Source organism: Dromiciops gliroides, chromosome 2 (genome assembly GCF_019393635.1).
Source record: "Dromiciops gliroides isolate mDroGli1 chromosome 2, mDroGli1.pri, whole genome shotgun sequence".
Lineage (NCBI taxonomy): Eukaryota > Metazoa > Chordata > Mammalia > Microbiotheria > Microbiotheriidae > Dromiciops > Dromiciops gliroides.
Window position 1 is genome coordinate 535,374,599 of NC_057862.1, and position 12,775 is coordinate 535,387,373.

Below are 12,775 nucleotides of genomic sequence, written 5' to 3' on the forward strand. Positions count from 1 at the left end.
TTCGTTTTCTTTCTTTCTTTCCTTCTTTCTTTCTTTCTTTCTTCCTTCCTTCCTTTCTTCCTTCTTTCCTTTCTTTCTCCTTTCCTTTCTTCTTTCATTCCTTCTTTTTTCATACTTTTTTTCTTCTCTATTCTTTTCTTTCTCTTTAAAAGATTAAGTCCTCCTATCTTTTCTAGCCTTGGAGATTCAGGGGCTCCTCATGGGTCCATTGCTACTTAGATGAGCAAAGCTTTGCCCTCTTCCATTTTCTGACATGGGCCAGTTGGACCCTCTTTTGGGGCTCACCATATTAATGCCAGACTTAATGCAGATACCTGGTTGATTTAACCCACACACAGAATCCTCTAGCTCAAGAGATCCACCAACCTCAACTTCCCCAGAAGCAGGGATTGCAGGTATGCTTCACCATGCCTGGCTTAACTTTCAAGCCCAGGTAAGAAGCAAGTGAATGACCTTGGGAGCTCTCTGGAACATAATCACTTCTGAAAAGGCTTGGTTCAATTATTACCTCTAAAAAGCAGGTAGTATCAACCACTCTCACTGCACCATGGGTTGTCCATATATTTTTTTTCATTTATCATGTTTCCTATGAGGAAGTTATTTTTTTTAACTTAATGCACTGTATTAATGATAATGATGTTGATGGTGGTAATACTGACCCTCTGCCCCTGAGGAATTCCAGCCTGGGACGAGATCACCTTTGCCATATCCCACTTGGCAGGCCTCAGTTTCCTGCTGGCTTACTACCTCCCTCACATGAAACAGACTTATACAGGATAATTCCCTCCAGGAATACAAAGAGATTTTTGACACTCCATCTAATGAAAATTACTGTCCAGGATTTGCCAGCTCAGGCAAGGACAAAGGAAGGGCCATAAGCGCTGGATTTGGAGTCAGGAAGACCTGAGTTCAAATCCTGATTCAGACACTTATTAGCTGTGTAACCCTGAAAAATCACTTAATCTCTGCCCACCTCAATTTCCTCATTTGCAAAATGGAGATAATAGCACCTACCTTATAGTGTTGCTATGTGGATTGAATGAGCTAATCTATGTAAAGCATTCTGCAAACCTTAAAGGCTATACATAAACTAGCTGTTGATAGAATAAAGCCACTCCTAAGCCAGAACTTGTGGAATTCCCCTGCCCTGGTTGATCACATCTTAGAAGGTTTAACTAGCTGGAGGCATCTACCAGTCTACCCTTGCCATAAGTCAGTTCTGCCTTGTGTATGTTGGGCACACCCCCTGCACCGGATTTATGGGAGCACACAACCACAAGCTGCACAGAATAAGAGGGCATGGGTGGACTGAAATCTTTATTGTTGCAAGGAATACCCCATATGAGGATGAGATCATAGATCCAACGAAGCGAAACATCCGTTGGGGACATAGAATCTGATCTAGCTACAGTTAAGTGATGAATAGAGCACCATTATGCTATAGGGAAATCCCTACATCAGCAAAAGGTTTGCAGAGTTATCCACAAGTTCCCTACACTCACTGAGCTGAGGAAAAAGTACCACGACATTCCATGGGGCACCAGAGGAGGAGGGTACATTCATCTCCTTCAGACAGTGGCTTATCCCAGCTACTACTTTGATCTATCTGGAAGTTCGTAAATAATTTCATTGTAGATACCCACATTTCCAGACTTGTACTGGGGGCTATTCTCTCACAGGCCACATAACTTTCCCCCATGCCCCAGCCCTGTGTATCGTCTTACAAGTCCACCACAATTCAGTTGCGATGGGGACAGGAACTCTAACATGATGGGAAAATAAGGGGTTTGTCTTTCAGTCATTTTTTAGTTGTCTGACTAAAACCCTATTTGGGGTTTTCTCGGCAAAGATACTGGAATGGTTTTCCATCTCCTTTTCCAGCTCATTTTATAGATGAAGAAACTGAGGCAAACAGAGTTAAGTGACTTGCCCAGGGTCACACAGCTAGTAAGTGTCTGAGGACAGATTTGAATTCAGGAAGACAAGTCTTCCTGATTCCAGGCTCAGAGCTCTATCCATTGCACCACCTAGCTGCCTGGAAAAAAGGAACTATTCACAGTTAAAGCCACATTTGAGGCATGGATTCACTGTCTTGAGGAGTGTGACACATCATCGTTGTTCACACCTACCATAAGAACCCGAATCCCTTTAAGATTACCTATTAACGTAAATGTCATAAGTGCTGGACATTATTTTAAATAATTTACCTTCATCGTCACCTTTGTCATATACTATCAAACCTAGGAAGCATATGTACCTTTGGAAAAACCAGAATTTGGGTACATCATTCACACCAACATGGTGTTTAACATTACTGTTATTGTTGTTGTTAACTTGGATTAAAGGCATTAATGGTATGTTTATCAGATTTGAAGATGACACAGCCACTCATGATTGTGGATGGACAGGAAGTATATGAAGGCAATAGGATCACCTCTAGTTCCTGGTAAACTGACAAGGTCCTAGGCCCAAGGAGAGTTTGTAGAGACCTTCTTTCAGTACAATGCTACCAAGTCATAGTCTTAAGTTCCAGCCAAATACTCTAGACATAGTCTCTGAGGCCACACAAAAGAGACCCAACTGAATGAGGAGGGGACATGAATAATGCACCATCTCTATTAAAGGATGTTATCTCAGCTGGAGACCTGTGTGAGACAAACCATCATTTTGCCAGCACCTGGTACTGTTCTCTCCATTCCCCCATGTGGACTTTGCCCAGCATGACCCAGCCCCATCCCTGGCTTTAGGCCACTATTTGGGGCTCTCCTGCCTCCTGGCAAATGCTATGGATTTATTTACTCTGGGAAGCTCTTAGGCTTGACTCCTGCATACCACTCTGGTTACCCCTCGGATCCCATCACCTTGGTTCAGCTGAATTGTCCCTAATCACCAGAATCCTCCTTCTTAAGGGGCAGGAACCAGGAGACAACAAGAGTTCATAATGAGCCTCATAGATTTATTTTCCAAGCAAGAAAACAGAATGAACTAGACCTTGAGACCAGTCCTTCAGTCAACAAGTATCTGACATAGTGCTATGAATAACAGTATAAACCAGTAATTCCTTGATGATTATAATTACTAATTAAGAGATTGAATGGGGGAGCGTAATGGAAGGAGAAATACAGATTGAAAGGGTGTCTGGGAAGCATGTATATCTGATTACCCTAGCACGGGTAGACTTTAGGGTTAGAATTCCAAGACAAACTAAGACAGTACTCAGGAATGTTAGCTGCATCTAATATATATGTGGTCCTCCAAGTATTTTTTACCATTCTTCCAAAAGTGGGTCTGAATATTCAACTTTGATTCAGAGAAACAGCTGAAAGGCGATCTTAATTATATGTGTATATATTTTTTAAATCTGAAAGCAGGAACTATTTAAAACCTAAGGGTGTGAGGTTGTGTGTCTGTGACACCCTATCTGGGAATTAGTATTTTGCTTTTGTTCCGTGCTCTACCACTCAGGCAAATCAGTCCTCCTCATTCCCCTTCAGCAAATGGGAAAATACCTGCCCTTTCTTACCTTGCATTGATATGATAAGGATTAGGATTGAAGAAATAACACCCAGGAGAAAGGTAAAAAAGACTTGATGTCTTTGGAGCCTAGTCTTTGAAATTTTGTCACATAAACACTATCTGGGCAGAAATCCAAACTGGTGTGGTCAAGAATCAACATGTCTGACATCTTTTCCAAAAGAATAATTAGTGACTTTTCTTTTGGGGGAGGAGGAAGAGAAAATATACAATTTCATTCTGCCCTTTTACTCCAAAGTTTTTTGTGTTTTTTTTTTCTTTTTGGTTTGTTTGTTTTTGTCTTCAGAGCAAGGTCCGAGGCCCAGTGAGTGGGAGTCCAGATAGCATGAATGCATCTCGTCTTAGTAACTCTCCCCAGTTATCTCAACCTCCTACAACTCCCTACAGCTTACCTGAGTCGATCAAGAAAAGGTAAGTCAGCGGGGCAGCTAGATGGCACAGTGGATAGAGACTGGCCCTGGAGTCAGGAATATCTGAGTTCAAATTCGGCCTCAGACACTTGATACTTACTGGCTGTGTGACCCTGGGCAAGTCACTTAACCCCAATTGCCTCACACACACACAAAAAAAAAAAAAAAGAAAAGGTAAGTCAGCAACCTGGATAAGCCCTTGCTGGGAACACTGTACGGGAGTTCCTGTTCAGCTAAGGGTTGGATTAGATGACCTCTGGGCTTCCTTCCAACCTTGAGATTCTTTGATGCTGAATGTCACATCAAGGCGGGCTTGAGGAAGCCTTAAGAGGAGAAACTTAGGTTTATTATTGATATAATATCAGTTTGGGATCTCCCAACCCTGTCTTTGCTTCCATCTCCTCCCTCCATAGCATGGACACATAGATGCCTCTCAATAAATACTCATTGACTGAGTCATTAGTAGTCAGTCATTTTCCTTCTCACTTCCCCTAAAACTAGCTTCCTTCAACTTCTCTCAGTGATACCAATAGTCTCAGCTCACTTGGGAATAACACATGGAGGGCTTCTTTGATTCCCCTTTCCTTGCATCCCATCAGTCACCATGGTGTCTCTTGCTTTCACTCCTTCCTTATTTATTCTCAGTACCGCCATCTCAGTCAAGATCCTTATTCGGGGCAGCTAGGTGGCGCAGTGGATAGAGCACCGGCCCTGGATTCAGGAAGACCTGAGTTCAAATCCAGCCTCAGACACTTGACACTTACTAGCTGTGTGACCCTGGGCAAGTCACTTAACTCCAATTGCCTCAACAAAAAACAAAAAACAAAACAAAAGGAACTTGAAAGATCCTTATCCCTTCATATCCAGAGTTGTTTGTTTGTTTTTGTGGGACAGTGAGGGTTAAGTGACTTGCCCAGGGTCACACAGCTAGTAAGTGCCAAGTGTATGAGGCCAGACCTGAACTCAAGTCCTCCTGAATCCAGGGCCAGTGCTTTATCCACTGTGCCACCTAGCTGCCCCCCATATCCAGAGTTTTGTAATAGCCTCCTATGTGTTTCTAGAATCAACTAGGTAGCATATTGGCTAGAGTGCTCAACTTGGAATCAGAAAGTCCTGACTTGAAATCCTGCTTCATGCTCTAACTAGCTGAGTAACCCTGGCAAGTTACTCTCTCAAGCCTGTTTCCTCATTTATGAAATGAGGATGATAATAGCAACCAGCTCCCAGGGTTATTGTGAGGATCAAATGAAATAATAATGGCAAAGTGCTTAGCAATACTTAAAGAGCTATATAAATATTAACTTATTATTGGGGCTATCACTTCTCTTGCCTTTCCTATTAATCCTGCACACCAGTCTCAGAATAATCTTTCTTTTTCTAAATAGTATTTTATTTTTCTAATTACATGTAAACACAATTTTTTTTTTTTTTGCGGGGCAATGGGGGTTAAGTGACTTGCCCAGGGTCACACAGCTAGTAAGTGTCAAGTGTCTGAGGCCGGATTCGAACTCAGGTACTCCTGAATCCAGGGCCGGTGCTTTATCCACTGCGCCACCTAGCCGCCCCCGTAAACACAATTTTTAACCTTCATTTTTTGTCAAATTTTTATACAATTTTGAATTCCAAATTTCCTCCCTCCCCCCATCTAAGACAGCAAACAATTTGGTACACGTTATATATGTGCAGTCACAGAATAATCTTTCTAAAAGGCCACTTTGATCCAGGGCCAAGTCCTGATATTCAAAGCATTCTCTATAATCAGGCTCCAGCCTCCCTCTCCTCCAAACTCTATCTTCTACTGGTCCCTCTGTAAAACATGTTCATGGAATCATAGTTATTTAGAAGGGACTTTACAGATGAGGGAACCAAGTCCAAGAGAATTTAAGCAGCTTGCCCAACATCACTGAGATAGTACCTGCCTGAGCCAGAATTCAGCCTCAGGTGGCCAGCTCCAAGTCGTGGGCCCTTTCCTTGGATCCTGCTGCTTTCATACTCATTCCTTCCACTCATTGCCTCAAAATATGCCCAGGGCATTCCACGCCTGAAACTCTGTTTATAGTACCCTCCCCACGTGGAAGTGCCTACTCTCTCTCTCTTTTTTTTTTTTTTGCAGGGCAATGGGGGTTAAGTGACTTGCCCAGGGTCACACAGCTAGTAAGTGTTCAGTGTCTGAGGCCTGATTTGAACTCAGGTACTCCTGAATCCAGGGCCAGCACTTTAACCACTGTGCCATCTAGCTGCCCCGCCTACTCTCTCTTTTGTGAATGCTGTGCAGCCTTCCTTCAAAACTCAGGTTACTTAGTCCACTTCCGCCATGATACCTTTCCAGACGTCATCCTAACCCAGAATGGTCTCACTCTTTCTCTCTCTCTCTCTCTCTCTCTCTCTCTCTCTCTCTCTCTCTCTCTCTCTCCATCCATCCATCCATCCATCCCTCCCTCCCTCTCTCTCCCCTCACCTCTCTCTCATTGACTAATATAATACTTCAAAGATCTTTGATTTAACTAGTGTAGGCTCACCCATAACCAATATAACTTCACCACACTTAGGTAGATCACATCATGAATTGGTTTGATCGTCTTAATTCAACAGGCATATATGAGATGCATATTACATGCAAGGGACTTGGTTTCCTGATAGGGATACAAAAAAAAAAAATGGATTGAGTTGGAAAGGATTCCAGAGGTTGTGGTTTTCCACTTTTTGCTATGAAAAAAGTGCAGCTCTGTGTGTGTGTGTGTGTGTGTGTGTGTGTGTGTGTGTATTACCCTCCTGTCTGTCTATAACCTTCTTTAGATATATAACAGTACTAGTATCACTGAGTCAAAAGGTATAAACAGTTTAGTCAATTTTCTAGTATAATCCCAAATTGTTTTCCAGAATGGCAGGACAAACTGACAGGTCCACCAACAGTCTGTTAGTGTGCTTGTATTCATAAAAACTCCATCCAACATTGACTATTTTTGTGTTTTGGCAATTTGATGAATACCAAGTGAAATCTCAGTTGTTCTAATTTGCATTTTCTCTTATTATTAGTGATTTGCAGCATTTTTTCCGTATTATTATTGGTCATTTACATTTCTTCTTTTGAAATTGTTTATTCATGCCCTTCAACTACCTACCTATTGGGCCAGTGTGTGGACTTTTATACCCTTTTCCCTACTCCTAGCATATCCCAAAATAGAGATTTAAAGTTTCACTTGATAGCCCTTCCATCACTGAACTTTAGCAAAAGTTTGCTAGATTCTTTTAACTTTTAAATTAACCGGGGATCTCCTTATCTTTTAAAACATTTAACATGTCTGAATTTTGTCTTTCTGGATATATAACAAAAAGAATGAAGGTACCTGTCAACTGTGTCCTAGCAATACATTTTGGTTTCACATTAAATGGTCTCATTTATCTCTGATTAAAGACTCTTCTAGGGGGCAGCTAGGTGGCTCAGTGGATAAGGCACCAGCTCTGGATTCAGGAGGACCTGAGTTCAAATCCGGCCTCAGATACTTGACACTTACTAGCTGTGTGACCCTGGGCAAGTCACTTAACCCTCATTGCCCTGCCCCTCCCCCCCCAAAAGATTCTTCTAGCACATTTTTAGACAGGGTCGAACATTTCAGCATTTTATGAACAGCCAATTTTTTAAAACAACCTCTTTATTTTCTTTTCAGTGAAGATTTGGTGATGGAAACCCAGGCCCTCTGCACTCAGTTACAAAATGTAATGGAGGACATCATGAAAAAGGAGGATCAGAATTTTATGGTAAAAATTTATAAGCATTTTGTTTCTTCTGTTTTTATTTTCTTCAGGAAGGAAGGAAGAAATCTGACTGCATAATAGCTATATGACCCTAGACAAATCGTTTAATAATTTCTCTGAGCCTCAGTTCCCTTACCTGTAAAACCAGGATAAGTACAGTGTTTCTTTTACAGGGTTCTTGTGAGGACCAAGCAAGATAATGTACATAGTCTTACTGATTCCAGGATCGGCCCTTTATCTACTGTGCCACCTGTGCCACCTAGCTGTCCCAGAGACATTGGTACAAAAACAGTTGAATTTTTATGATTCCCAGGTATCCAAGAGCTCCCTTTTACACTGGTGTAAATGTTATGACTATATAAACTGCTGGGGCTAGAGGTAACATCAATAACAATAGCAATGACAATGACTCCAACAACAATAATAATAGCAAGCGTTTATAAAGCCTTTTATCTATTTTATTTCAACAGTTCTCGAGGTGTACTAGGAGTCCCCGAAGCCCTCTCAGGGATTTACACGGTCAAAATTATACTCTTAATAATATATTATTAAAACATAACAGTGTTTTAATTTCTAATCTAGTAGCTATCAATAAACATAGCCAGGGGGGGTGCTGGCATCAGCTTGTAGTGGCCCATGAAAGCTGAGTGTTAAATTTTTACTGTAAGCATTTACACTGAAATTGGCAGGTGCTACAGATCAAGGCTTGATTTGTTGATCATCTAGACTTAGAAAAGTGACAGGGGAAAATGTTAATAATTCAAAGTAGAAGTTAAAGGGTTTCATGTATATATTGGGGTGAGGGGGGCTGTTGTTAAACATTTACCAGCACACCACTGGATATAACCCATATAAATAAAAGCTCTTTGGATCCTCAATAATTTTTAAAAGTTTAAAGGAATCCTGAGACCGAAAGTTTAAGAACCGTTGCTTTATTTCATTTGATCCTCACAAAGATGTGAGAAAGGCACAGCAGGTGTTGTCTCCATATTACAGATGAAGAAACTGAAAATCATGGAGTTTAAATGACTAACCCATAGCCACATAGCAATAAATGTGAAGGTAGGATTCAAACTCAGGTCTTTCCTAATTCCAAATTTCACTCTCTCTCCAATACCAGGACAACATATAGTTTATTGCTCTAGTTTTTATGCAGTTCAATAGGCCGTTGTGTGGTAGTAGTATGAGCAATGACTGGGTTTGGAGTCAAAGTCTCAGGCTCTGAATTCTGGCTCTCCTACTTCCTAGCTGTGTGGCCTTGAGTAAATTATATTACCTTTCTGGGCCTCAGGGTTCTCATCTAGAAAATGGAAAGGTTGGGCTAGATGGTCACCAATATCTATAGCATTTACTTCTTAGGATTGTTGTGAAAATCAACACCTTGCAATCCTTAAAGTGTTCTGTAAATGTCAGTCATTGATATTACTGAGGCAGTTTGCTGAAGTAGCCAGATAGCTACAGTGAGAGGCAGAAAGAAAGGCCTTGCTTTAAGTCCCACCCCTGACATTAACCACGTCACCACAAAAAAACCACTGAATTTCTCAGTGGTCTCGGCAGTTCTTGAGGACCATAATAATGCTGAGAGAAGGTGCTGGCCCAAATTGGTTGAGGTTCCTTATCCAAGAGTTCCCATCTCAACAAAATTCTCCGTCCAGTCTCTATTTCTTTCCCTCCAGTTCTTATTACTCAAGTCCCTTCCAGCTCTCAGTTCTATGATACTTTCTTATTAATTTAAAGGGAAATTATTGACCCCCCAAGAAAGATGGTTATAGAATATATGTTCTTTACATAAAAGCAATGAAGAGAATTTTTTTTGCTGTTTTCCTTTTTTTTTTTCTTAAAAGCAGAGGAGAGAAAGGGGCAGCTAGGTGGCACAGTGGATGAAGCGCTGGCCCTGGATTCAGGGGTTCCTGAGTTCGAATCTGGCCTCAGACACTTAACACTTACTAGCTGTGTGACCCTGGGAAGGTCACTTAACCCCAATTGCCTCACAAAAAAAAAAAAGCAGAGGAGAGGGGCAGCTAGGTGGCACAGTGGATAGAGCACTGGCCCTAGATTCAGGAGGACCTGAGTTCAAATCCGGCCTCAGACACTTAACACTTACTAGCTGTGTGACCCTGGGCAAGTCACTTAACCCCAATTGCCTCACCAAAAAAAAAAAAAAAAAGGCAGAAGAGACATTTGTTTCTGCTGGAGTAGGAACCTAGTGGCTAGTTAGTGGTTTGTCAAGCTGGGCAGATTTCAATTTGAAGGGTTTTTTTTAACCATTTGGAAAAAAAATAGTGAATTTCTGCCACTAGACCAGAAAAAAAATGGACATAGCATTAAAAAGCCCACATGTAATTATGAACAATATTTTCAGCAATGATGTACATTATTTGCCTCCAGGCAACCTGACAGTGCAGCGCATAGAGGTGCCCTTGGGGAGGCTTGGCCAGATTACAAATATTTGCATTAATATTTTGAAAGGCTACAGAGAGAGAGAGAGAGAGAGACCAAAGAGAAAGAAATCAAACTGCATGTTAGAAGGGCATGGCAGATGCCATCTGCCAAGAGGATGATTTAGGAATTGATGTTAGGATTGCTTAAAGGAAAACACAGAAAATACAGTTAGAGGATCATAGTCCAGAGCTGCCCCTGCAAAGTGCCCTAACTACCTGGTTATGGGCCAGAGATTCTTACCAGGCTAAATGCAGTGTGACTATGTTCAGACCTATTTCTGGAAGAGAAGGCAATTAGCAAATGTTTCCAAAGTACAAGGAGGCCACACTAATAAAAAGGTCTGTCCTAATACTGAGCGGTACCTTGTTGAAAATGGAGAGCAATATTTCAAATCCCTGTGTATGCAGAAACATATTCTCAAGTTTCTTCTGTGTTAGGCTAGCCAGTACTAGTGGGCTCATCAACATTGTCGCGTCTCATAGACATACAACCAGCCAGTCAATGGGCAACATTACGATGAAGTTTCTTGTCCTATTTTCTGTAATTTAAAAAAAAAAAAAGTCATCCAAGGAATTGACAATGATGCATGACTTTTTTGTTGTTGTTGTTGTTGGGAGGTGGGGAAGGAGACTGAGTTGACCAGGCTGGAAGTGCAGTGGCCACTCTTGAGAGGTATCAAAGCTTGAACTACTGAACTGACCTGGTTTGCCCTCCCTTAGGCAGCCTGGTGACTCTTCACTCTCAAGGGCTCACCATATTGGTATCAGACTGTATGTGGACACAGTGGGCTTTAGCCCTACTGGAGCCCAGAACTCCCAAATTCAAGTGATCCTCCAACCTCATCTTCTTCAGCAGAGGGGCCTATAGAAACATGCCTCCACACCTAGGAAATGCATTCCTTTAAAAGTCATCATCGTCATCATCCAAAGTAGTTTTGGAGAAAATAATTGCTTTGATAGACAAGATGTCAGCACTTTTTTCCCCTTTGTAGCCTCTGTCTGGGCACTGAGTTTTTTTCCCCCATAATTTCTTAAATATCACAGTACCTTAGAAAACTCAAAGACCCCCTTTTTTCCCTTTAAAAAATAAATATTGGGTGGGGCAGCTAGGTGGCGCAGTGGATAGAGCGCCGGCCCTGGAGTCAGGAGGACCTGGGTTCAAATCCGGCCTCAGACACTTGACACTTACTAGCTGTGTGACCCTGGGCAAGTCACTTAACCCTCATTTCCCTGCCCCCCCCAAAAACCATCTTATTAAAGGCAATACTGAACATCAGTACAACCACCTAAAGTTGCTTAGTAATTATTTGCATTTCAATTAATTTCAGTACATAACATATAACAATTTTTCAATTACTCCCTCTAGGCCCTCATCTAAATTGAAGCCCCTTTTGCTAGGGATTAATGTAATAGAGGATTCTTTCCCACCCCACCACCCCAGGCAGAGAGCATATATTGTGGCAGCAAGAGCCTTCTCCACTCTGTTTTCCAATTTCAGATATCAATCAATCATTAAACATTGCTTAAGCACCTACTATGTCTCAGGAACTGTGCTAAAAGTCAGAAATACAAGAAGAGGTAAAAGACAGCCCCTTCCCTCAAGGAGCTTAGAATCTATCAGATCCTAACTGCTAACTCTTCATGTGAGTTGTTTTTTTTGTTGTTGTTGTTGTTGTTTTGGGGTTTTTTCAGAGCAGTGGGGGTTAAGTGACTTGCCCAGGGTCACACAGCTAGTAAGTGTCAAGTGTCTGAGACCAGATTTGAACTCAGGTCCTCCTGAATCCAGGGCCGGTGCTTAATCCACTGTGCCACCTAGCCGCCTAGCTTCATGTGAGTTTTACAAATCATTTATTGGAATTGATCTAGGCAGCCTCTAATGTCCCTCTGAGCTCTAAAGCTGTGATCTTGTGGTCATAGCTGCTCCTTTCCTTCATCCGTCCGGTTCCACCAAGCTTTCCTCTTCTTTCCATGATCAGTGCTGCTTGTTTAGTCTTGGAGCTGTGAACCAGCCCAGCTGGCCTCCTTTTTAGCTTAAACATATGGGTCAGTTGGCCAGCTAGCTACCTGTTCCTCCTTCTTGTGGCTACAAAATTTTTGCATAAACATGCACAACTACCCAGGTTTGGAGGACTCGCAAAGAAAATGTGTGAAGATTTAGTCCATTCTAAATTCAGTGTTTCTGTGTATGGATTAATTTATGATCTTAAAAAAATTTTTTTTTCCATATGAAGTCACACACACACTCATTTTGTCACAGAATCACTGATGTTTAGGGGAAGAAACATTTAGATTTTTTTTTACATTGTTGTCATTTCTAAATAGTCTTGTTACCCTACTCACCCAATCCTCACCCCCACAGGTCTTCCTTTGTAACAGAGAATAAAGAATTAAGTAAAAGTAACTTGACATAGTGACCAATTAAGCCTGACAACAAATGGGATATTTGGAATGTCTTTTTACAACCTTTGGGGACTTCCTTTTTCATTTCATTTAAAAAATATTTCAGCATTTTTAAGAAATATTCTCAAAGAGCTTCGGACAGAGCAGCATACAACCACCACCACTACTATGTTGGATTTTAAAAATAAATGTGTATTGATATCTTTTGTTTTTATATCACCTAAATATCTCCTG

General features: G+C 41.4%; 1 protein-coding gene across 4 annotated transcripts in view; it reads left to right on the forward strand.

The window, feature by feature from the left end:
• Positions 1–12,775, forward strand: part of IKBKB (inhibitor of nuclear factor kappa B kinase subunit beta) — an 83,093-nt gene that overhangs the window by 66,668 nt on the left and 3,650 nt on the right. For all 4 annotated transcript variants that reach the window (XM_043988764.1, XM_043988763.1, XM_043988765.1 and 1 more), the window contains 2 exons: positions 3,821–3,945; positions 7,613–7,703. In XM_043988764.1, coding sequence (XP_043844699.1) covers positions 3,821–3,945; positions 7,613–7,703 — 216 coding nt within the window. The remainder of the gene's footprint in view (positions 1–3,820; positions 3,946–7,612; positions 7,704–12,775) is intronic.